The 24,612-nt window shown below is 55.7% G+C and overlaps 2 protein-coding genes across 6 annotated transcripts in view; one reads left to right on the top strand and one right to left on the bottom strand.

Annotated features, from left to right (window-relative positions):
* Nucleotides 1-11,766, top strand: part of Qrich2 (glutamine rich 2) — a 25,739-nt gene extending 13,973 nt beyond the window's left edge. For 2 of the 3 annotated variants that reach the window (XM_013506111.1, XM_013506113.1), the window contains 16 exons: nucleotides 3-1,455; nucleotides 2,064-2,149; nucleotides 2,617-2,711; nucleotides 3,185-3,299; nucleotides 4,567-4,821; nucleotides 5,696-5,818; nucleotides 5,906-5,980; nucleotides 6,169-6,333; nucleotides 6,440-6,561; nucleotides 7,048-7,113; nucleotides 7,281-7,382; nucleotides 8,223-8,423; nucleotides 8,716-8,863; nucleotides 9,243-9,330; nucleotides 10,053-10,175; nucleotides 11,548-11,766. In XM_013506111.1, the coding sequence (XP_013361565.1) occupies nucleotides 3-1,455; nucleotides 2,064-2,149; nucleotides 2,617-2,711; nucleotides 3,185-3,299; nucleotides 4,567-4,821; nucleotides 5,696-5,818; nucleotides 5,906-5,980; nucleotides 6,169-6,333; nucleotides 6,440-6,561; nucleotides 7,048-7,113; nucleotides 7,281-7,382; nucleotides 8,223-8,423; nucleotides 8,716-8,863; nucleotides 9,243-9,330; nucleotides 10,053-10,175; nucleotides 11,548-11,735 (3,405 nt within the window). In that variant the 3' untranslated portion in view covers nucleotides 11,736-11,766. The remainder of the gene's footprint in view (nucleotides 1-2; nucleotides 1,456-2,063; nucleotides 2,150-2,616; nucleotides 2,712-3,184; nucleotides 3,300-4,566; nucleotides 4,822-5,695; nucleotides 5,819-5,905; nucleotides 5,981-6,168; nucleotides 6,334-6,439; nucleotides 6,562-7,047; nucleotides 7,114-7,280; nucleotides 7,383-8,222; nucleotides 8,424-8,715; nucleotides 8,864-9,242; nucleotides 9,331-10,052; nucleotides 10,176-11,547) is intronic. The other variant, XM_013506112.1, reaches the window with a different exon arrangement.
* Nucleotides 11,767-14,429: 2,663 nt separating this feature from the next.
* On the bottom strand, nucleotides 14,430-23,091 carry Ubald2 (UBA-like domain containing 2). 3 transcript variants are annotated; one of them, XM_005407438.2, is made up of 4 exons: nucleotides 23,029-23,091; nucleotides 18,993-19,656; nucleotides 18,760-18,822; nucleotides 15,377-15,522 (listed from the first exon to the last, which is right to left on the bottom strand). In XM_005407438.2, exons 1-4 carry the CDS (start codon nucleotides 23,074-23,076, stop codon nucleotides 15,476-15,478), a joined length of 822 nt encoding a protein of 273 aa, XP_005407495.1. In that variant the 5' UTR covers nucleotides 23,077-23,091; the 3' UTR covers nucleotides 15,377-15,475. The 3 variants fall into 3 exon arrangements, with proteins under 3 accessions (XP_005407496.1, XP_005407495.1, XP_013361580.1); XM_013506126.1 differs by lacking the exon at nucleotides 15,377-15,522 and adding an exon at nucleotides 15,529-17,645; XM_005407439.2 differs by lacking the exon at nucleotides 23,029-23,091 and having other exon boundaries at nucleotides 14,430-15,522; nucleotides 18,993-19,206.
* Nucleotides 23,092-24,612: the final 1,521 nt, after the last annotated feature.

Below are 24,612 nucleotides of genomic sequence, written 5' to 3' on the forward strand. Positions count from 1 at the left end.
TGGTGCAGCCTGGTGCATTTCCGCGTGGAATGGTGCAGCCTGGTGCAGGTCAGTTTGGAATGGTACCACCTGGCATGGATCAACATGCATTAGTGCAACCTGGTGCCGATCAACGTGGTTTGTTGCAATCTGGTGCAGATCAGCATGGTTTGGCACAACCTGTTACAGATCAAGATGGCCTGGTGCAACCTGGCACAGATCAGGGCGCTTTGACACAACCTGGCACAGATCAGGGCGCTTTGACACAACCTGGCACAGATCAGGGCACTTTGACACAACCTGGCACAGATCAGGGCGCTGTGACACAACCTGGCACAGATCAGGGCGCTGTGACACAACCTGGCACAGATCGGAGTGGTTTGGTACAACCAGGTGTTGATTGGAGTGGTTTGGCACAATCTCGTGCAGGTCAGTTTGGTGTGGTGCAACCTGGAATTGGGCAGCATGTTTTGTTACAGCCTGGGGCAGATCCTCGTCGCTTGGTTCAACCTGGTACTTATATGCCTAGCTTGGCTCAGCCTGGTCCATATCCTCCTGGTTTGGCCCAATCTGGTGTACACCCACCTGGTTTGGTGCCGCCTAGGGCACAACAGCCTAGTTTGTTCCAATCTGGTATCTCTCCTTATGGTTTGGTTCAACCTGGTGCATATCCACATGGTTTGGTGCAATCTGGAATGGATCAGCGTGGTTTGAGACCATCGAGTGCAGATCAGCAAGGCTTGATAGCACAAGGCCCAGGGTTGCATAGCTTTCCAACACTCCAGGCAGATTCTAGAAGCTTGAGATCACCTCACCCATATCAGTATGGTGTGTTACCTCCTGGCCAAGAACAATATGGTCGAGTGTCGCCACTCCTACCAGGTCAAGGCTCATCATCACCACGTACAGACACACAGAGTTTAGTATCACCAGACACCCATTGGCCAGGTGTGACGCATCCTGGTATAGATCAGCAAAGCCCAGCGCCATTAGGCACAGATATGGGGTCTGCACACCCTGACCCAGATCAGCAAGGCCAGCTGTACCCAGGTGCAGTTCAATCTGGTCAGGCGTATCCTGTCGGGGACCAGCAGGGCCCAGTGTACCCAGACTACGGTGGCCCAGGGTACACAGGTGTTGATCCACATGGCCAGGTAGCTTTGGATCCAAACAGGATTCCTGCCTTTCCTGCTCAGACTGACCTACGCCAAGATGCCACCTCTTTCAGGAGTCGAGACTCCCTTAGCTTTCCCCAAGTCTCACCAGAAGGAAGTGAACCCAGGAGTGGGGCCCAGAGCGAGCGGCATGAGTCAGTGGAGAAACTGGCTCCTAACTTCCCCATGGCCCTGGAGACCTTTCGTCTGATGGGAGAGCTCATCGGCCTCTATGTGGAGCTAAAGGAAAGGATGAAGGAGCTGGATGACAAGGCTGGCCAAACCGACTCGGAGAAGATCCAGTACCTGTTTACGCTGCTGGGTGAGCACCGCCCGTGTGGAGGAGAGCACTGTCCCCGCTCAGCTGGTGGGATCCCTTTCAACCCCTGGCTGCTGGACGCCTTCCTGCGTCCCTGAGAATAGCGCGTCCATTCTTAGCCCTTCTGGGTTCTCCCATAGCCATCGGGGTCCATGTAAATAGGCAGGCGAGGCAAACTAAACCAGTAAGATTGACAGGGCATCAAGACAGGAAGAGAGCAGGTCCTTTTGCCTTTGTAGAGTAGCTGCCTGGAGAGGAGCTGTTGGGTGAAGGAAAACGGTAACACCGGGAGGTGGGTTGGAAGAACGAACGCCAAAGAGTGAAGCATTCACCTGTCACAGCTCTAGGCCCTGAGAATAATCCAGATTTTAGTGATGGTGGAAATGGTGAGTCAGTGGACACAAGACCCTTTAGGACAGTGAGCAGTAGGTGGGTTTTCATGGGCAAAAGACGGTTCTGCTCCCCTCTTGTCCCAGTCCCTAGGAAGAACAGGGTAGGGTGATATGTCCTGCCGTTCTCTGGGGTCACTTCCTTGCTGTGGGCTGGAAATGGAGATTAGGAACCCGCTGAGACTCTAACTCTTCTGACCATAAGGCACCCACTTTCCGTAGTCAAGAAGACCTTACCCCCTGACCTGGACGAACAGATGAAGTCCTTAAAGACCTTGGCCAAAGAAGTTCGCCAGGAAAAGGCAAAAGTACGTAAGGGAGGGTTGCCTCCTGTGCCTTGTGGGGTGAATCGGAGCCCTTTCCGGTCACGCTTGGATAGATGATGGTCCTTTGCCACACGCTGCCACCTCATTGGGTTTTGCCCTCTGTCAGTGAGGAGATGCGCCCTAGCACATGCAGCTAGGAAGCACCATCACATCCATGTCCTGGATCTAAAAACAGACACCCAAAGCTGTTAGTGTACAGTTGAGTATACAGTTGCCTCCAGTTCAGGACCTTCTGGGATTAGAGGGCTAGATCTTCGTCATTCTCAGTGCTAGTTATCTGCATCTGTGAGACAGATAGGTGGCTGGATATTCAGAAGAACCTGGGTTCTTGTCAGGGGAGGTTGGCTAAGGGTTAGAGAATGGGAAAGGGGCTCCTTTGGGCGACAGGGCCATATTCTGGGAGTGGGGACCCGGGCCTGCCTGATCCTCTTCTTCCATTGGGCTTGTAGCTGGACAAGTTGCAAAGGATCCTGGAGGGCGATGGTGAGGCCCCAGGGAAGGAGCTGAAGGCTGGTCAGCTAGGCCTGCAGCTGGGCCTCCTCAGGTGACGCGTCCCACCCCGTGCAGCTGCCAGACTGGCAACATCCTCTCAGGCCGGGTGGTGGTGGCCCTCAGTTCCCATGTGCCCTGAACTGACCTCTGCCTTTGACCTGGAGGATATTAGCTCTTCAGGTTGCCCATGTCTCACTCAGGGAACTGGTAGAAGTTCTCCTAAAGCAGCTCAGCACCAGGACTGAGAGGAGCAAGATACTCCTTACACTGTCCCCAGTGTGAGACAGACAAAGCCACCTGCTTGAGCCCCTGCTGTACAGGGCCCCGTCCCACTGTCTAGCAGCCTCAGGGCAGTACACTGGATAGCCCTTCTGGGACAGGAGCAGGGCCCAGGACTCCCAAGACAGGGCTGTCGGAGGTGGTGAGCCCCACCCTTGTCCTGTACCCCCATGGCCAGGGGTCTGCACTATCAGGCTTGGCTCTCTGGGCTGGCAGTGAAGCCAGGCAGTCTCTTCTATATCACAGAGTCACCGTGACTGACATTGAGAAGGAGCTGGCTGAGCTGAGGGACAGCCAAGAGCAGGGCAAGGCCGCCATGGAGAATTCAGTGGTTGAAGCCTCCCTATTCCTACAGGATCAGGTGAGAACTCCGTGGGTTGGCTGTGGACGTCGGGCAGACCCTCTCCCTGCTCAGAGACCAGCCCCCATGGGTGTGTGTTGGGGGAGGCAGGTGGCAACTGTGATTAAGACTCAGGACTTCAGATGGCAAGCCGGCTCTGAGGCCATCACGGCAAGGGCAAAGGCAAGGGCAAGGGCAAGGGCATTCCCTGAGCAGGGGAATGAGGCCTGTGCACCACTGAATCTGTTTTCATTATACAACTTCCACATCATACCCTTTTAAAAATGATGAAGGACGGGGCTGGGGATTTAGCTCAATGGCACAGCATCTGCCAGCAACATCGTGAGTTCAATTCCCAGTACCGGAAATAAATAAATAAATAAATAAAAATAAAAACGATGAAGGCATTTCCAGAGCATTCACAAAGTTGTATAACCATCACTATGGTCCAGTTCTAAGACATCTCATCACCCCAGGAAGAAGGCCGTCACTCTCCAATCCGTCCCCAGACACACGGGCCAGCCCCAGCCCCTGCCAGCCACCCCTCTCCATCTGTCTCTGCTGGACATTTCTTTGATGGAGACGAAATCCGGCAGTATGTGGCCTTTTGCACCCGGCTTCTCTTCCGCAGTCATGTTTTGAAGCTCCAGCCATGTTCTAGCACGTATCAGTTACCTCACTTCCTTTCTTTCTCCTTCTCTCCTCCTTTTGCAGTACGGAGGATTACTGAGCCTCAGGCCCACCCCAGACCATGGCCACTCCCTCTGTCCTCCCGTGGCCTGGTTTTGTGCACGTTTGTGTCCCTCTCTTCGTCATCCCTTGCAGTCTCTCCACCCCTGTGTGCCATCCTCCCTCCGTCTGCCTGCCTGTCCCGCACTCGTGCCCCCAGTGGCTGTACCAGGCCTTTTAGGCTTCTTTGCCCAGTACTGAGACGGGTGGGTGCAGGCTGGCCACACTCCTCTTTTCAAGCCAGGCAACAGCTCCGTGGCCAGTCCACACTGGTTGCTGCTGAGTCAGCAACCAGGGCCCATCCCAGGCGGCGCACACTGGGACTGCAGACCAGGCTGAGGCGCTCTCCCCGGGGCTGGCACCCCTCAGGCCTGGAGAGACCTCTGAAGCGCTGTTTGCGCTGGTCAGATCCCTTTGTCACAAGCTGTGCACGTGTTGGTGGGACAGAGCACGTGCAAGTCCCCTGTTCACATCCCCAGCGCTGAGCAGAGCCTGTGAGTATTTATGGGCTGGCGTGGACCCGCCCACAGCCCTGCCCCCACGTCTCTCCTGCTCACAGTTAGACAAGCTCAGGACGATCATCGAGAACATGCTGGCCTCCTCCTCCACACTGCTGTCCCTGAGCATGACGCCACACAAGTCCCTGGCCGGCATGGCACCCAGCGAGATTCACCCCGAGGCCACTTGCCCCGCCTGCAGCTTGGACCTAAGCCACCAGGTCAGCACACTGGTGCAACGCTACGAGCACCTGCAGGAAATGGTCAACAACCTGGCTGCCTCCCGGCCCTCTAAGAAAACCAAGCTTCAGAGCCAGGTGGGCCTATACTCCTCTCCCTCTTGGGGCAGCCAGACATGGTCCCCAGGGGAGGCAGTGGCTTGCTGCCCTCCCTAGGGAGAACTGTTTGGACTTGAGGGTCAGTTTGTCATTGTGGAGCCCTTTAGCCAGATCCCACAAAAGTCCCTGGTCCTGCTGGGTGTTGTGGTGCACACCTGTATTCCCAGCACTCGGGAGGCTGAGGCAGGAGGATTGCTAGGAGTTCAAGGCCAACGTGAGTTCAAAGCCAGCATGAACTACCTAGTGAGACCCTGTCTCAAAAAACAACAAACCAAAACAAAGTTCCTGGTCATAGTCCCCGACAGCAGAAGAACTAGCTCTGGCAACAGGGAACTGTAGGAAGAGCTGGCCCAGTGGCTGGGTGGAATGGTGCCACATGGCACGGGGACTCAGGTTCAGTTGCAGAAGACATGGGCTCACCTGCCCACACCAGTCTCCCCACTCCTTCCTGATTTCCTCCAAAGGGCAGGCTTGCTGCGGGGACAGTCACAGTCCTTGGGTCCTGCCTCCTGGACTCAGAAATTCAGATCTGGCTCAGAGAAGGTGGAGATGATAGCCTATACCTCAACTCTCAGGGGCCACAGGCCTACACATCATTCCTGAGCCTTGATTACCTCTAATGATCACCCCCAGGCCCCTTGAGACCATCCATAAGGCTGTGGGGAATTGATACACCCACCCTATTGGCGGATACAACTATTAATGGAAAACTGTGAATGCCGCTGAGGCAGAGGCAGCAGTCTGAAGTGAGCTTTTCTGTCAGGTAGTTTTAAGGAACAGCTCATTAGAGGGCCACCTAGTGGTCATCCAAGCAGCCTTGCAGCGCTTTCCTTTCCTGACCCTTCTGCGGCAGGACGAAGAGCTGCTGGGCCGTGTGCAGAGCGCCATCCTGCAGGTGCAGGGCGACTGCGAGAAGCTCAACATCACCACCAGCAACCTCATTGAGGACCATCGGCAGAAGCAGAAAGACATAGATGTGAGTGGTCTGGGGTGGGCTGAGGCTCGGCCAGACCCGCCTGCTGCTCAGCGGTGGGCTCTTCATTCATCGCCGCTTGGCCCCCAGGTGCTGTACCAGGGCCTGGAGAAACTTGAGAAGGAAAAGGCCAACAGGGAGCACCTACAGATGGAGATCAACGTGGTGAGTGTCAGCTGGGAGTTGCTCTTTCCTGGAGGTCTGGCCAGCCCGGAGCGGGTAGGGAGCTGGGGGTGGGGAGGATACAGGCTCTTGGAAACCTGCTCAGCAGCAGCAGGGGCTGACACCTGGGGGAAAGGGCCCCTGCTGCAGCTCTCTCCCAGCTGGGGCCTCTCTGTCCCTTCTCTGGGCAGAAAGCTGATAAGAGCACCCTGGCGTCCAAAGTGAGCCGTGTGCAGTTTGATGCCACCACGGAGCAGCTGAACCACATGATGCAGGAGCTCATGGCCAAGATGAGAGGGCAGGAGCAGGACTGGCAGAAGCTGCTGGACAAGCTCCTGGCAGAGATGGACATGAAGGTGAGGGCAGGAGAGGCTGCAGCCTGGGTGGGGCCAATCTCCGCTGCTAGGACCTTGCCAGGCCCCCCTCCTGCTGCCTTGGCGCTCACCTGTGCCCACCCCACAGCTGGACCGCTTGGAGCTGGACCCAGTGAAACAGGAGCTGGAGGATCGGTGGAAGTCACTTCGGGAGCAGCTCAAAGAGCGCTCTCCCCTCTACCAGGCAGATGAGGCAGCCGCCATGCGGAGGTGAGGAGCAGAGGAGCCTGGGAGGCTGGCACACTGTGCTGGGAGGGCAGGAGGACGCCTGAGGCCCTCCCTAAAGCAGCTCCTGGCAGCGCACGGCTGGTGCTGCCCCGGACCGTCGTATAATTGGAGGACAGAGGTTAGAGCTGCAAGAACTTCTGTAGGTTGTAGAACTTCAGATGACAGTGGAGAAAGGAAGCAGGGGGTGCAGAAGGCTCCCTGGGCCTTTGGGACAGGGAGGGGCCGCAGTCCTAGAGCTGAGACAGCTCCTGGGGACCTGGTCTGCAATGAGCTTGAGGCCCAGAAGTTCCACTCTTGGCCACGAGGGGGCTCCCAAGGCCCACATAGGGCGCTTTTGGGCCTGCGAACCCTGGCCCGCTCAGGTCTAGGAGGATGTGAGTTCCTAGGACACAGGGCATGGATCTGCCACTCAGGTGGCCCAAGCTTCCAGCCTTCCAGCCTCTCACCTCGGGGCATCCATTCCTGCAGGCAGCTCTTGGCTCATTTCCACTGCCTGTCCTGTGACCGTCCTTTGGAGACTCCTGTGACTGGACAGTGAGTATCCTGGCCCGCCTGGTAGTTCATCCCCACCTGCCTCACCTCTTGGCCTCTCCCCGCCCTTGTGTCTCCTCATTTGGTCCCATGTGGAACACAGGTGGTGGGATGGAACTGGGTGACAGGAATCCTCACATTCTGACCCTCCTCTCTGTGTCCCTGCCCAGAATCATCCCTGTGACTCCTGTGGGTCAGGCCCTGCCTGGGCACCGTTCCATCCGCCCCTACACGGTGTTTGAGCTGGGGCAGGTCCGCCAGCAGAGCCGCAAGTAAGGGACAGTGGAATCATGGGCAAAGGTGTGGGTGGGAGGGTGGAGCATAGGTGGCCCCGGGGGGACATCCTGGGAGGAGTGCAGAGGCCTCCTAGTTAGGCTCGGGGCCACTAGACAGATTTTTGAATTAGGCCCCAGCTCTTCCCAGGGTGGCAGCATCAGAGGAACCTGAGTGACAACCTGCCCTTTTGGTCCCCTTTGGGTGTCCTGGGGGGCACAATGCCAAGGGTCCCAGATGCCTGTGAGAGTTCCTGGGCTTTTCACTTCCTCTGGCATCTTTAGCTGTCTCGGCAAGCTTGGGCCTGGAAGGAGAGGTGTGGGCACCGCTCAGCCAGAGGTGGGTTCCATGAGCGAGCTGGGTAGTGACACCTCAGCTCCCTGTGACTGGACAGGGACTGGTCCCTGCGCCCCGAAGGCTGTGGCTCACAGTAAAAAGGTTCCCCTCTTTGGAACCCTGGGGGTTCCAAGTGCATGGGGCCAGGTGTGTGATGCCATGAAGAAGCTCCTGCACCCCCTGCTGTAGCCAGAGGAGCTGTGTTCTCTCCCCTTTGACTTATTTGTACTTTGACTCCTCAGAAAAACCTTCCCTGGCAAGCCTGGCCCATCAGCAGTGCCTTGGGAAGGGCTCTTGCCCTGGGCCTGAGCTGCCCAGTGACCCCCATCCCTAGGCCAGCAGCCCAGGACTTCTAACCTTCCCCGTACTGGCTTCACCCACACAGGGCCCCACAGACTCTGGGCCCGGAGCCAGAGGGGGCACTTACACCAGGTAAGGGCGTGGAGTGCCTCAGGTTCTGTCTGCCGCTGGACTGACCACCCTATCTATGCCTGGACCCACAGCCTCAAGCTTGGCGGCACCTTCCCTCGGGGCGACCAGTCATCAGTGGAGCGGAGTGTGGGCCGCCTGCGCACCATGCACTCTAAGATGCTGCTGGACATCGAGAAGGTGCAGATTCACTTCGGAGGCTCGGTGAAGGCCAGCAGTCAGATGATCCGTGAGCTGCTGCAGGCCCACTGCCTCAGCTCTCCCTGCTACAAACGGTAAGGGACAGGGTCCAGGGGCATGCGGGCCCCTGCTACCTGCGCTTGGTTCCCACATGCCTCCCCATGGCCACGTGAGTGGACGCCTCACCCGTATGCGTGTGCACGTGTGCAGTGCCTGTGTGCACGTGAGTGTGCGTGCGTGTGGTCCTCAGGATGGCAGCCTTGAGGTTACTCTGCTCACTCACCTATACACCCCGGGGTCCCCTGTCCCTGCCCTAACTCCTGGAGACCCCTGAAGAGAGCTGCCCCTTCCGTCCATCCGGGTGACCCCACGCTGTCTGCATCCCAGGGTGCCCGACTCTTCGGATTACACCTACTCAACCATGTCCCGGCGCTGTGGGGGCAGCCACACTCTCACCTACCCCTACCGCCGCAACCGCCTGCAGCACCTGCCCCAGGGCCTGTATGCCCCCGAAGAGATCCAGATCGCCATGAAGGTCAGGGAAGAAGCCCTGACCTGCCCCAGATTCCAAGGAAGAACCACCAGAAGTCACTTCATCCAGCCCTCTGCCTTGAGGCAGTTTCTCAAACTTCCCCAGTTTCAAGCCCCAGCCTCTCACCCTTTCTTGAGAAGAAGAATGAAATCCCAGCCACCTGCCCAGCAGGCACACTGCCTCCACCACAGGCACTCAGAACGACACGTGCCTTTCACCTTGTCGCTCTGCCTTGGTGCAGCCCAGGGTGCCCGGGAGGAGGGTTCGTTGGTGCTCGGAGTAGGAGACAAGCGTGCGCTGTACCCCGGGTCTTCCTGGAGGCAGGACCAGAGGGGAGGCGCCGGACACTGCAGAGTAATGGACACGTGTTCCACCTCTACAGCATGACGAGGTGGATATCCTGGGCCTGGATGGACATATTTACAAGGGACGGATGGACACGAGGCTGCCAGGCATCCTGACCAAAGACCGTGAGTATCTAGATAGCCCAGAGGCTCTGCAGAGTCCTTTTGTGGGTTCCCAGGGACACCCATCTCCTCTGGCCCTTCTTTCTCTATGCCCTGCCCTGAAATGTTCACATGTCCCCAGAAGCCCCCAGTTTTTGAGTGTTTTCAGGGACAGGACGGCTGTGCAGCCTCAGCTAATCACGAGGCATGTGGCAGCCCCATCTTTTCTTGCCGGGCTTCACCCTCAACCACTGCGGCCAGGTGTTCCCGCCGTGGCCCTGGTTCCCAGCATCACCACAGCCAAGCTCTACTGACCCCTTGCTCAAAGCTCAGCAGAATGCCGCCTCCTGAGCCCGCCCCTTGATCTCCTGTGCCCCAAGTGCCCACTTGCAGGTTCCCATTCATTCCTGAAGCCTGCGTGCTGCTTATCACTGCCTGTCATGCCTTACAAACTCGCGTGCAGCTTTCCCATTGCCTCCCATCCTGGGGTGGAAACGCTGGGCTCAGAGCTCACCCAGCACCCGGCCCCTGGCTGATGTGTGCAGTCCTCAGAGAACACCGCAGTGAGCGGGAGGACAGAAGGACAGATGCGGGGGTAGACATGTGAACGAAGGAAGGGCTTCGATGGGCAAACTTACAAATTCAGGCTGACGGCCCTGTCTCACTCTGCCTATTCCTGTGGGTCCCCACGAGTGTTCCCTGGCGGTCTCAACTGACCCTGCCCTCTGGTGTCCTCCTTGCCTCAGGGACGACGAAACACAAGCCCAAGCAGTCTCGGCCCCATGGGCACAGGCAGCAGCCCCTCAGCAACACCAGCCAGCTGCCCTCTCGGCCTCAGAGCGCTCAGGCGTCGGCTGCAAACTCCTCAGGTAGCTTCCTGCTGGGTGGAGTAGCCCTCTCCGCAGCCTGGGCACTGCGTCCAGGGCTCTCCTTGCTGCCCCACGGCCCCCTTTTGAGCCCATGCTGGCTCATGCCTCTGGAGCCAGAGGGTAGGCCTGGGGGCAAGAGGGAAAATCCAGCTACTGAGTCAGGTCCATGGGGTGGCTACTACTGCTGCCCCATTTCCCATAAGGGGACACAGGGACAGGGGCGGACCCAGGGCTCTGGCCCCAGGCCGAGTCTTTCCCTGCTCACACACGTGCACTCTCCTGGAGGTGGTGAGCAGGGACTCGTTCTGAATGCTGTGGGCATCAGAGAGACCTTGCTGGGCCCTGCGGAGCTAGGTCATGCCTGGAGGTCAGAGAACTAAGAGGGCTGCAAGCTTTGACCACACGAGGGCCTGAATGCTGGATCGCTACCAGATGACCAAGCAAGTGTCTCCTGTCCATGGTCCCCATTGTCCTCAGCAGTCATCAAGAGGGAGCACGATTAGTGCCTCTCAGAGTCAGGGAAGCAGGGGGAACCTGACTCAGGCACAGACTTTCCTCCTGTAAAAAAGTTACACATCTCAGCACCTCGCAGATGCAGGCAGCAGGCTCAGATCTCCTAGTCCCCCTGGTTAAGAGCCCAGGCCCTCTGTGCTCACATCCAGTAAGGGCCTGCGGCTGAGGGGAGATAGGGAGGAAGCGGGAGGTGGTCAAGGTAGCAGTCGTGCCTTGCCTTCACTGAGGGCCTCTCACTGGCCCGGCGCTGTTTAGGAGCTTTACGTGGACAAACCAGCTTTAATCCTCTCCATGTCAGGAGATAAGGACCACGTTAGCCCTAGTTATAGCTGAGAAAACCACAGCAGAGAGAGGCTGAGGTACTTGCACAAGGTCGCACAGCTGGAAGTGGCAGAGCTGGATGGAATTCAAAGCCTAAGTATCTGGCTTCAGAGCCAGTGCTAGTAACCAAGGGGAATGGGCTGTGGAGAGGTTTCGGGGACTTTGGGGGCCCTATCTTACCTTGTCTCCTGGACACTGTCTACTTACTCCAAGAGCACTTAAAATACAGAAGCAAGTGAGAGACAGGCTGGAAGTCTTAGGAAAACTCTCCGGGCCTATCTGCGTCAATGTTGCCTAAACAGCCTCCAAGTATTAGGAGAAACACCACCAAAGCTCCTGGCTCCCCAGAAGGCGCATTTACTCATTTGCCCCTCACAAAGATTATTTTGAAGTCCCATGTGCTCAGGTGCCCGTATGCACACTTGCACTGTACACCCCAGTCCCTCAGCCAGGCTGAAGGGCCGCTCCCATGTCCCTGGGCTTCAGGTCCTGGTGGGCATTGGGAGCGAGGGAGTAACCTGGACCTCCTGTCCCACAGTTTCTTCAAAGCAACGCAAAGACAGACCTGTCTCCTCGGAGGGCCGGCTAGCCCAGTCTGATATGACCCACCCACCCAGCCCCGACCTGCAGGGTGGCCCCACGGAGCTGGGGATGAACACGGCTATGCCTCCTGAGGAGGGGCTTGAGGAGCCCACCAGGGGGCCAAGGCCCAGCACGGCCCAATGAACAGAGCTGTAAATAAAGTCTGGGAAGAAGGTGCTGCTGGGCTTTTTGTCTATTTTTAGTCTTTTCAGTACTGGGGATTGAACCCAGCACCTTTGCACTGAGCTACATCCCTAGCCCTTTATTTATTATTATTATTTTCTTTTTTTAGTTTTGAGACAGGGTCTTGGTAAGTCACTAAGTTGCCCGGGCTGGGTTCGAACTTAACCCTCCTGCCTCAGTCTCCCTGAGTGCTGAGAGACAGGCAAGGGCCACAACACTGGGCCTGAGGTTCCTTTCTGGTCCTGCCTCAGGAAGATCCGGGGAGAGGGAGGCATGCAGGGCGCCCCCGGCTGTGCTCTGTGAGAGCAAATCTGGTTTGGAGTCTGAAAGCCAGATCTCTGATCCCACAGGCTCGACAGATTAGGTTGTGGTGTTGCACTCCAAGGCAGGGAGGGCAGCTCACGAAGCCCCCACACCACAGGCTTGCTCTGGGGACAGGCTGGGCCTACTCTGAACCCATGAGCTCTCTGCTGCCCTCAGCCAGCCCTGCGCTGCTGCGACTTCTAGCCTGGGGGGCTGGCTGAGGGCACTCTGGGTAGGCTAGGACCCATGAAGTCCTACACCTGCTGTTACCCTGGAGATGAAGGTAGCGCTGCCTTGCTGTCCCCAACCCCCCAACCTGGAACCCTAACCAGTGCCACCAGCCGTAAGTCAAAATGTGTAGCCACTGGCAAGGGTTCCTCTTGCCATGCTGTGCCGCTCCCCTCCCCTCAGGACACTAGGAGAGGGGCTCAGGGCACAGGCTACTTTGCCAATGACTAGGAAGATGGGGAGGGGGCTTCAAGGGGTGGGATTCAGATGTGTGCGAGGCCCAGTCCTAGTCCTGTTCACCTCCAAACCAGCTCCAAATCTGAAGGCAGAACTCGCTGCCCTTTGTGCTCAAGATGTAGCCAGTGGAGGGACAGAGGAATAAGGTGGGGCTGAGCCTCAGCTGGGGCAGCAAACTGCAAAGGACAAGGCCCCAGCACCCCTGCCACAGACCTAACCCTCCTGAGCTCAGGCCCCCGCCATATTCTAGCAGTACCTCAGGAACGGAGAGCTGTCCCCACCTGGGCCCAGGACATCCTGAATCATCAAAGCGTTTCTGCCTCAGGTCTGTTCCCATCTCAGAGGGAACAGGGTACCCAGAGTGGAAGGGGATGCCCCCACCCCCAGTTCCCCTCACTCCCTCTCACGTGGGAAAGGGATGTCTGGAGCAGGAGGCTCACCCTGGGGTGTGAGAAGAGGGGTGACAGAATCATACAGGAAAGAGTGGCAGGAAATGGCCCAGAAATAGGTTTCTCACCCTTGGTTTAGCGTGGGTGAAAGTGGGCCTGGCTAGGGGGTGTGCGGAGCTGGGTGTTTCCCTGATCTGCAGAAACCCCATGCATCTATAGAATGTACTCATGTGCTTGCGGCCTGGACCAGAGGAGCTGCTAGGATAGCAAGTCCCCAGCAGGTACCCCTACCTAGCCCATTGCCCTTTTCTCTGCAAGCAGGAGGCAGAGCCAGGCCAACACCAGCCACCTCGGCTCCTGTTTCTCTCACTCGGCCTCCACTGCGGCAGTGAAATGTCAGAAGGTCAGCTCAGTTTCCCTGGCCTAAAGCCAAATTCACTGGCTTGGCAAGGAGGGGCACGCCAGCCCCTCTGGCCCAGGCCTTGCCCCGTGCCCACAAGAGAACCAGGAGCCACACCCTTTCACACCAGGCTGCCCCCACTACCCTGCACCTGGGTGGACCAGGCTCAGGTCCCAGCAACCCTCAGGATGTCACAGCCCGACTGCCTACAGGCCTGCCAGGGGCTGCCCCTGCCAGCTTGGGAAGGCGCAGGTGGGCAGCAGCAGGGAAAGGCTGGGAGGAGCCTCAGGGGTTTCCAACCAGGAAACAAAACTGAAAGGACAAACCCAGCTTCCAAGTACAGCCCTATGTCACAGGTAGGGGACAGAGCAGGAGGCCTCAGTTCTGCTCTGCTGACAAGAGGGGGTGCCCCCAGCAGGGATGAGGTGATTGAGAAGGCTCAGAAGCAAGCTGGGGTGGCCACCTGCTGGGCCCCTCGAGTTTCACTTCACTTTGGGGCTCTCCTCCAGCCCAGGTCTGTGTCCCAACAGCACTTGGTCCCTCTCAGACCATGGAAGTGGGAGACAGGATGGCAGGAGAGTAAGGGCTGGCCTGAGCGGTGGCGTCCGGGGCCCTAGGAGTTCCCACCATGTGGCCAGGCACCCACCTCGGCTGACCTTCGAGTCACGGCCACAGCAAAGGCAGCCACAGGCCTGCCTGAGGGGAGCTGAGGACGGGAATGGTGGATACGGGCAGGATGGGAGAAGCTTGGAGGGCCTGTGGGCAGCAGCCAGTGGGAGGCCACCGGGCAGACTGGGCAGCTGGCCCATGGTGGATGGAAATGGCTTGCAAGGCTGAGTGCTGAGGACTTTGCTGTTACGGGCTACACGGACAAGGGTCACCAAGGCAAGAGGGTAACAGCAACCAAGGTAGGATCCACCCTGCCCCGCCTGTGGTACCAAATCCCCTGGTATGGTCACCCCCTCTCCCACTGCAAACATCCAGATCAGCCAATGGGGCTTCCTCCCCGTCCCCAACCACAGCACACCCTGACCACCCCTGACCCTTTTCCAGGCTCCGCTTTCCCTACCAAGGCAAATAAAAGCACTGCAAACCAGGGAAGTTAGAAAAGTCTCTTTTAACTTTTTAAATTAAAATTTCACCCTGGTGAAATGAGAATCTCATTTAGGAACTCGACCCCAAGGCAAACTGTCCCGGGTCCATTTCCTGTGAACCTGGACGTAGAAGGGAGAGGCAGGGTGCCTGCAGGACAGGAAAGTCCTCCACTGGACAAAGTCTGACCTGACTCAAGCCAGCTCTTCAGTCCTATGAGCCGTGCACACCCAGCTGAAGATGGGGCGACAACAGCTAAAAAGCCACTAGGGGACATCACTAGCAATGACGGGTGGCAAAGAGGAGAGGGGAAGAATCCTGGGCACAGCAGCGGCAGGGCTGGGACAGCCCAGTGATGCCAAGAAGGGCCCTGTGGACCCTTCCTGCAGCCCTGAGCGGCAGCCCCCAGGCGGGGACACGGGGGTGCCCTTCCTGTTTGCAGGTGTGACTTCAAGGGATTCTTGTGGCCCTTCCCCTCTGCCCCTAGCACCCCAGGTGTGCGGCCCCACTCTCACATACATTAGTTATATTTATATATCCATATATATTATAGTTATATATTAAAAAGAGAAAAAAACTTGCCCGAAGTAAAACTTCCGAGGGACCCAAGTGGCCCGCGAAGTTTACTGGCCCCCCCACCCACAAAAATTCTTTTATAAAATCTTCCAGTGCGATCTTCAGGAAACCCCTCGACCTCCCCTGCTCCCCCCTCCCTGGCCCTCCTCTGTGTCCCCACAACCCTGGACTGCCCCCCTCACTCCAGCCCAGGGCCCGGCAGCATCCAGTCTCATCTCTGGCCATCCATAGCTGCCATGGCTTTCTGCTGGGTGCCCCCCTGCTGTGCTCCGGGGGGCCACGTGGGCTGTGGGCAGTGGAGGCGGTGGAAGGAGGTGGGGGAGGAGGGCGGTATCCAGGGCGCCTGGTGGCTGGGTGGGGAGGAGGCCCAGAAGGGGCTGAAGTTTGCAGGGGGGGAGCAGGCCACGGCCGTCATGGGGCTGTTGTTGCTCTGCAGACCCTCGGAGGTGCGAAGTTTCGAGAACATGGCCAGCGCGTCAGGGAAGTTGGGCGGCGTGGCAGGTGTGTTGCTTGGCGTACACATCTGCAGGGAGAGAACACAGGCGTGGGGAGGGCTGCCTGCCAGGGCCCTGGGGCCTGTTTACTCCCATTTTTCAGCCCACAGAGGCTTCACTAGGATAGACACATCCCCCTTGTTCATGATTTAAAAACAAAAAAATCAGGATAAACTCCCACCAAAGCCAAAAAGTGTCACACGATGCTAGGAAATGATGCCAAGGTGTATCAAAACGGTTGGTTCCCATCTGAAGCTATGGCATCACATTAAAATGAAAAGATACGGGGTAGGACACCACTGCCAATACCCCCCCGCTGGCTGAGGACCCCAACCAGCATCATCTGCCCTCTGATGTCCCCAGGGTGTGGGCCAGAGTGTTCAGAGGGTCTCCCTCCTGCACAGCCAAGGAAAAGCTGCACTTCCCTGGTGTCGGGGTCATCACAGCCACCAGGCCTTACGCTCTTGCCTCCACCATCTTACTTCTCAAGAGGAGGCCTGAAGTACTCTTTCCATGTTACAGAGGAGGAAACTGAGGCTCAGAGGCCAAGTCATGACTGAAAACAAACAGCCCAATAAAAGTAGAGAAGATTGAATTTCCAGGCTCCTAGTCTACAGACCCAAGCTTTTAACCTGTTCCCAGGCCCCGCTGTGCATGCGCTGAGACAAGGACAGCTCTGGGCCTGGTATACAGGATTTCTGCTCCCTGTCTGGAGCCTCCAGCCCAGGCTGCGGCCTGCCCTTGGCCCCACAGGCCAGCAGTAGCTCTCAGCCCAAACCGCCCAACCAGAGCCTCTTCTCTCTCTGCCCTGGTGGCCCCACAGGAGGGGCAAGAACAGGCAGCCCAGAGAACAAGACCCACACAAGCTGGTTCCCACCACAAAGCTGCTGCTTCCTCTCCCAGGAAGCCATGGGAGCCCTTCTCTGAATTTCTCCTAATTTTAGCAACCTCGGCCCCTCCCCCAGGCACAGGGCTGGGGTGCGCAAGACTCTAGGACTTGACCTTGGAGGAGCTCTTTGGAGAGGGGGACCCCCAGTCAATCACTGAGGCCAGGGCCACATTAGTTTCTAAGGAGCTCTGACTATTTTCTTCCCAGGGGCCCTCAGAGGTCAAAGGACTCAGCAGAGGCCTGGCCCCACCCAGACATTCCCCTCCTCCTCTAACTGCCTGCCCCTTAACAGGGCTGACTTCTGGGCAGCAGGAAACAATGAATGGAGGGGGGGAGGCCAGTTGCTTCACAGCATCGTGACTGACTTCCCCAGTTCACCAAGCCAGCATGGCCTCCTCCTCCAACAACCTCCAGCCTGCTGGCTGACAGGGCCTGTGCCCGCCTGCCTGGGTGAGCCTGGGCAAGCTCCTGCGCCTCTGTGGAGCTCTTCTCTACTTCGGTAAAACCTGGGCCTTACACCAGATTCTCCACAGCACCCTCCTCATGCTGCCAAGTGAACCCTACAACCCCTGCACTGCCCCTCTGTCGGCCCCTGCAGACGCCACTCTTCCTGATCAGACCCTTTCTAATCATCTGGGAAGCCTCCCCCAACTGGGAACCCACAGCAGTCTACAGAACAACCATTTATTAGTTACTCCTGCCTCGGGTCACTTCTCATATTGCTATTTTGCAGTGACTCGACTCCAGTGTTTTTATTTAACTTTTTCCTTTATTTTGTCCCAAGAAACTGCCAACTCTAGGAGCAGGGACACCATTCTGAGGAAGCACCCAGTAGTGATCAACGGTAGTTACAATGATTATGTCTGTTACAAAACCTGCCTCCATCCCCGAGGGAAGCTTTCAAAGGGGATTTCAATCCCCCCACTGGGATGTGCAGAGATTGGGAAAGAAGAACCAAACGGAGCGCCAGGTCCTGGCTCTTCCTGTAAGGCCCTGTTCCTGGCCCCCCAGCGTGGCTGTGCTGGCAGCCAGCAGGGAGACACCTCAAGGCTGTTTTGAGGACAGAATAGAGGCACAGGGCTCCCAGGTTCAGTGAGCCAGAAAATTCCACAGCTGGATGCTGGGGTGGTGTCCCCCAGAGATGAACCCTTCCTGGGCTTGCTAAGAGTCAGGCCTCAGCTACCTCCACCCTGCAGTCAGCACCATTATTCCTTCATAAGCCAAACGACATTCTTGCCAGATTCATATGGGGCATGAACCATTCTAAAAGAAAAGTTAGTTTAAAAAGTCAAGGCAGACCTCCTTCTACCTGTCCTTGGTGACTAGATGGGGACAGAGACCCAAGGACAAGACACAGCAGAAGAGCCCTGTGCAGCCAGGGCAAACACACCCAAGTGTTAAAAATGCCAAAAATGCATCCTGGAAGCCAGAGCAAGCCCCTGAGGAATAATGTTTTACAATCCCCAAGGAGCTCAGCCCCTCCCACCCCACAGGGGCTAATAGGTAACTAGGGGTTGGGGTGGAGAAGCCTCCGCCTGGGCCTCAAGAAAGCCAAGGGTAACCCCCTGGCCAGGAGGGCAAAGGCCCCCTGCCTGGGGCCAGGTTGGAAAGAGAAGAAAACAAATCCAGCCCCGAGCCACTCCAGTTCCCAGGACTGTGCATCTCTTAACAGAGATTAAATGCAAATTCTTGGCCTTATCTTGGGTCAAAATCTGTATGTCCTCTCGGTACAGGGTATGTTCCCCTGGGCGTTAAAAGGGCCAGCACACATATGCGAGTAGAGCCGCTTCCTGAGCCAGGCTGGATTTATCCCGTCCCTGCTTCCTGCAGCGAAGGGTGCGCGTGCGGAGGGGGAGGGGCTGCTCTCGCCCGCAAGAGGGGCTCCCCAGCAGCAAACCAAGGCCCGGGCCTCGGTCTCCTTTCCTGCGCTCTTCATTCGGGCTCCCCAGAAGTCTGGTCACCAGGCGAGCCCCCTTCCCATCCCGTTTGTCCTGCGACCGTCTCTCCCTCCTGTCGCCCCCCAACTCCGGCGCCCGCCCCCCACCCCCGGAGAGAAGCGGGAAGCGGGGAGGCCAAGGCCTGCGGCCCAGACTCAGCCGCCTGAAGGCGGGTCCCGAAGTTGGACGAGCCGGCGCCGGCCCAGGAGCGCTCTTTCCTGGAAGACATTTTGGCTCTTTGTTTACATTCGCGGCGCGGCGCTCCCCGGCAACATGGCTGTCACTGCCGGGGGTGACAGAGGCCCGGCCCGGCCCTGTGGCCCCCGCGCCCGGTCTCCCGGGGGACTACGCTCTGTGGGGGCTGCCCGCCGGGGGAGGCCGCTCCCTGGTGCCCGTCAAGCAGCGCGGGGTCCCGTCCGCGCCCTCCTGGCGACACTTACCATCTGGTGGTGGTGGTGACTGTTGGGAATGTTGGTTTCCTGGAAAAACGTGCTCAGGGCGGTCTGCGGACAAACGCGGGCGGGGCGGCGTCAGCGCAGCCGGGCTGCGGGCGCAGGAAGCCCCCGCCGGCCTCCGCGACCCGGGCCGACACCGACAGCGGCCCCCACCCAGGCCCCCAGGCCCCCCAGGCCCCCCAGATCTCAGGCTCCCCAGGTCTCAGGCCCACGCGCACCTCGAACTGCCAGTGCGCCGCCTGCAGCAGCTGCTTCGCCTGGTCGGCCGCGCAGCCCGCGGCCAGCACGAACTGGTTGATCATAACCTGGTGCCGCAGCTCGTCCGTGTTCACCGACATGGCGCGCCGCGAGGCCCCCGCAGCGCCGGCCGCGGGGATCCGGGGCTCGGCCTCCGCCGCCCGGCGAATGTTGTGGTTCCGATCCCGCCGCCCGACCGGCCGCCACCACAAACAACAGCGCGGGGCGGGGCCGGGGTGTCCCAACGTTCCGGGGCCGCGTGCCGCCGCCGCTGATTGGCCCTCGCTCCGCTCCGCTAGCGCTCGGCTCCCGCACCGACGTTCGATTCGAATCCTGCGGCCGGCCCAGGGGCCGCACTGTTTCTCTTTTCACCGGGCCGCGCCCATTGGCGGAGCTCAGCGCAGTGGGGCTCTCCCGCATTGGCCGGCCGCTGTGTTTTGGCTCGTTAAGGCTCATGACTGGCTGAAGCTGAGAGTTGGGGGCGGGGCCTCTCGCGCTGATTGGCCTCCTGTGGGTCTGTTTGAACTCAACTTGAAAACCTGGACTGCCTGCTGATTGGTCGAGGCCTCTCTGTTTGCTGTTGTAGGCCTGGGGGGTGGTGCGGCGAAATTCATTCATTACTTCATTGAAACTGAACATGCTCAGCTGGAAAAGCAAGACAGAGTGGCTTTGACTCATTTCCTCTGAAAGATGTGGTCATCTCGAGAAACAGAAAGATCGAAATAGAAAACACAGAACCTTTGCAGCTGCTCTAGTCTAAAAGTATTTAATTTTAAAAATAACTTTCAAGCAGTGGTGTGTGTGTGTGTGTGTGTGTGTGTGTGTGTGTGTGTGTTTTAATTAGCGAGCTATAGTGTACAGCAGGAGGGCCTGGGTTCAGTCAGCAGCGGAGGGGGAGCGGGTTAAACAGTATCATGTACAGACAGGAAAGCCGTGTCTCTTCGGCTACAGCTCACAAGACTTGAAAAAACGAGCAGCATTCTTCCATAGCGCACAGCGGTAATGCCAGCGTTCTAGGAGGCTGGTCAGGAGGATCCCAAGTTTGAGCTCAGCCTGAGAAATTTGGAGACTTAACAAGATCCTATATGAAGAAAAGACTAAATTTTCAGTCTCAAAATTAAAAATTTAAAATGGGCTGAGGATGTAGCTCTATGTGAAGGCTCTTGTGTTCAATCCCCAGTACCGCCAAAAACAAAAAAACAGAACATTTCCCACCCCCTTCCTGTTCCCTTTTAATCACTCCCTACCCACCCCAAGGACAGAGGAAGCTCTTGCTCCGTGAGAATGTAAACCAATATTAGTGTGCCATAAATATAATGGCAAAGAGAAAGGTCACTTTCTCAGATGACTAATTTCTAAGGTGAATTTTTTTTTTCTTTTAAATTGGTTGACCTAACCGAAGCTTCAATTTATACCATCTTTTAAAAAACAGTGTTAGCCAGGAGTGGTGGCACAGGTCAGTAATACCAGCACTCAGAAGGCTGAGGCAGGGGTATTGCTAGGAGTTCAAAGCCAGGCTGGGGCTACGTGAGGAGACCCTGTCTCAAAAAAAAGGTGATTGTTTCCACACAGGTACTTTTTCAACCCTACCCCTTTATTTACTAACTTAATTTTAGAGTTGGGGTCTTGCTATATTACCCAGGCCGGCCTCGAACTCCTGGGCCCAGTGATCCTACTACCTCAACTTCAAGAACAGCCAGTACTCTAGGCACACAGCACCTTGCCAGGCAGTCCTAGTCCTTCAAAACCCAAATTTATGTATATGTGCTGAGTTTCCACCTTTTAGGTTAGGATCTGGCCTTTAGGGTTGTTTGGCCTTCAGACAACTATAAGTGTAAAGCAAGGACTAGAAATTTAAATAAATTTAGGGAAGAAGCAGAGTTAGGAAGGTAAATACAGTTTGACCTCTGTGCCTGGTGCGTTCAACTAATTACAGTTTCCCCCCTCAACTATAGGTTTTTTAAAAATTTATTTTCTAGCCGGGCGTGGTGGTGCACATCTGTAATCCCAGCACTTGGGAGGCTGAGGCAGGAGGATCGTTGCAAGTTCGAGACCAGCCTGGGCTACAAAGTGAGCTCAAGTCCAGCCTGAACTGCATAGCGAGACCCTGTCTCAAAAAGAGGAAAAAAAAAAAAAAATTCTAATAATTGTAGACTGGGGTAGCTCAGTAGTTGACCATGAATGGGTAAGACCCTGCATTTGATCCCAGCACAAACTAAACAAAAAAGTCTTGTATTTGTTCTGAGCAAGTAGGCGTTGTTTTGTTGCTTTTTTGAGACAAGATCTCGATATGTAGTTCAGGGTGGCCTTGAGCACACTATGTAGCACAGACTGGCCTTGAATCCTCTTGCCTCAGCCTCCTGAGTGCTGTGAGTACAGGCCTGCACCACCAAGCCTGGCCAGAATTTTTTTTCTAGTTGTTATTCCCTAAACCATATAGTATGGATGCTGTTTACAAGATATTGTTTTTTTGGTTTTTGTTTGTTGGGTTTTTTTGTACCAGGAATCAAACAGGGCCTGGTACTTGCCAGGCAGGCATTGTGCTGCTCAGCTATATCCCTGGCCCTGTATTAGGTATTATAAGTAGTCTAGAGATTATTTAAAGTACACGGGCACCCCGGGCATGGTGGAGCACACCTGTAATCCCAGCACTCAGGAGGCTGAGACAGGAGGAGTGCTGTGAGTTCGAGGCCAGCCTGGGCTACATGAGCGAGTTCAAGGCCAGCCTGCACTACCTAATGAGACCCTGTCTCAAAAACACCACCACCAACGACAACAAAAAAGAACATGGGAAGGTGTGCCGAGGTTATAGGCAAATATTATACCTAGAGACCTGAGCATCGGAGAATTCTGGTATGGCAGAGAAAAGAGTCCAGGAACAAGTCCCTCGCCATGTGCCACCACGCCTGGCACAACCAACTTTTATATACTGATGCAAAACACAGCTGGAAGTTTAGCTCAGTGGCAGAGCACTTGCCCTCAGCAAACTAGGCACACTAGCACATTCCTATAACCCCAGTACTCTGGGAGGATGAAGCAGGAGGAGCCAAGCTGGAACCCAGCCTGGGCAATTTAGCAATTTAGTGAGATCTTGTCTCAAAATTAAAAAAAAAAAAAAAAAAAGTGAAATAAAATAAAAAGGGCTGAGGATGTAGCTCAGTGCAAAGGCCCTGGCTTCAATTATCAGCACTGCAAAAAGAAAAGAGAAGAGAAGAGAAAAGAGAGGAGAAGAGAAACAGCCTTGGGCACTGAAATGAGCTAATCCCATTTAGGTTGTCCTCGGTTTATTTTGAAGGGGTTGGAGTCCTGCACTTACCCCTTTGACACCCCAAAGTGTTCATGGGTTGAGATCATAAATGTGGCTGGAGATTCAGTTATAGCTGTTTCTCAGTATCCACGGGAAATTTGTTCCTTGACCCTACAAACGTGCCAAACTCTGTGGACGTTCAAAGCCCTTATGTAAAACAGGGCAGTATTTGCATAGAACCTACCCACGTTTTCCCATACACTTTAAATCAACTGTAGGCTATTTATAATACAACAATACAAATGCTATGTAAACAGTAGTTGTATTGTTCAGGAAGTAATGACAAGTGAAAAAGTCTGTTTGGTACAGACACACTTTTTTCTTGAATATTTTCAATCCAGGGTTGATTGAGTCCAGGGATGCAGAATTCCAGGCCAGAGGGCTAACCATGCTGTTGCAGCACTTAATTGCAAGGTGAAAACTAAAGTCACCAGCAAGCAGCTTACACTGCCAAGTAACTCCAGCCACAAGCAGCCCTGGAACAAGCAAGTACTGGCACCATGGGGCTGCCGGTTTTCACAAGTACATACAGGTGTCAAACATGCCTGGGCCCTGAACAGTAGGGCCTACCTTGGATAGAGCCAGTCCTGGCTGTTGAAGAATATACCTGATACCCCCCTGATCTTCATTAAGTGATCAAGGAAGGCAAGGGCCCCAAATTGCCAAACCTATTATTTCCTGGGCATCAAGGTGGTTTATTTAAAGTTTACCATTTGCAGGACACGGCTGTGGGTGCCTGGGCCAGGCCCAGCAGTCATGGCTCCAAGCTAGCGGGACCAGGGTTCTGATTATCTTCTGTGCACATAAGGTCACCCTGGGAAGGAGGAGAGAGGGCCTTAGTGCTCTGCCTGTGATCTGCCTCCTGAGAGGTGGATGCACTTAATCAATACTCAGGCTCCTAAGAATCTGGTTGAAGATGAATGAGTGCGAGGCGTAGGAGTGTTGTCCCCCCACCCCCGAGCAGGGAGAATGAATGAGGTCATGTTTGCAGGGAGCTTTGAGCTGCCAGGATGAAAGCAACTTCCCAGGTACAAGGTGTTATTAACTGAAGGTGTTATTATTTTAATCTGAGAGGACAATGTGCAGCAGGTAAAACAGAGCAATAAAAACATGTCCATTAATAACAAATAAAGCACAGTAGTAGCCTTGGCAAGAACAAAATCTTCTTTACATCAATGGCTGAGGCTACAGAACCAGCAGTGATATAGCAACTAAGACAAGAAACAATCTTACCTAGTATTTCCCAGTGCCCAGATAACAAGGGAGCCATAAACAAAAGTCACCGGGTCAGTCCAGAAGCAGGCACAATCCCTGAACCGTGACACGTAGCTGCCACTGGCCAAGCACTTTCCGTGTACGAGGCACCTCTCTGAGAGTTCATATCTGCTAACTCGTGTCCATCCTCCCAACCACGGGCCAGGGATGTGGCTCAGCAACACAAGCGCCTGCCTGGCAAGCGCATCCTCCCAACCATCCAGAGTCCCATTTCACAGGGCAGGCAGTCAAGGTCCAGGGCCCAGGAGCAGTTTCCCAAAGGTCGTAGTGTAACAAGTGTGGGAGCGAAGCAGCAGTTCTATATCAGACTGCCTGCCTTCATGGCGTAATTGTCACATCAGTGGGGCTCCTTCCAAATAAGAGTTGTCAAGGACTCTGAGATTTCCACTGGGGGGGGGCATGAAATGAGTGAGCCCTGGTTTAAGGAGGGCACCAACTGTCTTAGGCAATGACAGGGGAGAGTTGGAGAACTGGCATTGCCAAGTACCTTCTCTGCAATGCATTTGATTTCTATTTTTTATTTATTTATTTATTTATTGTTTTTTTTCCGGTACCAGGAATCAAACTCATGACCTCGCGCTTGCCAGGCAGGCGCTGTGCCGCTGAGCTAAATCCCCAGCCCCTATTTTTTATTTTTTGAGACAGGGTCTTGTTAAATCACTAAATCACCCAGGCTGGTCTCAAACTCATGATAATCCTCTTGCCTCAGCCTCCCGGAAGGCTGAAATTACATGTGTGCACTACCATGCCCAGCTGCTTCTTCTTCTTCTTTTTTTTTTTAATCAAATCCAGGGGTGCTGTACTACTAAGTTATAGCCACGCTCCTTTTACTTTTTTGTTCTGAGATAGAGTCTTGCTAAGTTGCCAAGCCTGGCCTGGAACTTTCGATCCTCCTGCTTCAGCCTCCCCAATAGCTGGAATTACAATATATTTGGCTGCTCTCTTTTTGTGGACCTCTAATGCTCTCGCTGTCTTTTGTTTCTTTAACACAACCTAATTTTTGTTGCGCTGTCCTTAAT

The sequence above is a fragment of the Chinchilla lanigera genome, unplaced genomic scaffold, assembly GCF_000276665.1.
Source record: "Chinchilla lanigera isolate Chin_1 unplaced genomic scaffold, ChiLan1.0 scaffold00105, whole genome shotgun sequence".
Taxonomy (NCBI): domain Eukaryota; kingdom Metazoa; phylum Chordata; class Mammalia; order Rodentia; family Chinchillidae; genus Chinchilla; species Chinchilla lanigera.

What these genes read in the sequence shown, in the direction of transcription:
- Ubald2 (XM_013506126.1), bottom strand. Translation starts at nt 23,076, where the DNA reads ATGACTGCTGGGCCTGGCCCAGGCACCCACAGCCGTGTCCTGCAAATG. An exon ending in ACAGCCGTGTCCTGCAAATG is followed by an intron (nt 19,657 to 23,028) that starts GTAAACTTTAAA and finishes TTGCTTTTCCAG; the next exon opens with CTGAGCATGTTCAGTTTCAA. An exon ending in CGGCGCACTGGCAGTTCGAG is followed by an intron (nt 18,823 to 18,992) that starts GTGCGCGTGGGC and finishes GTTTGTCCGCAG; the next exon opens with ACCGCCCTGAGCACGTTTTT.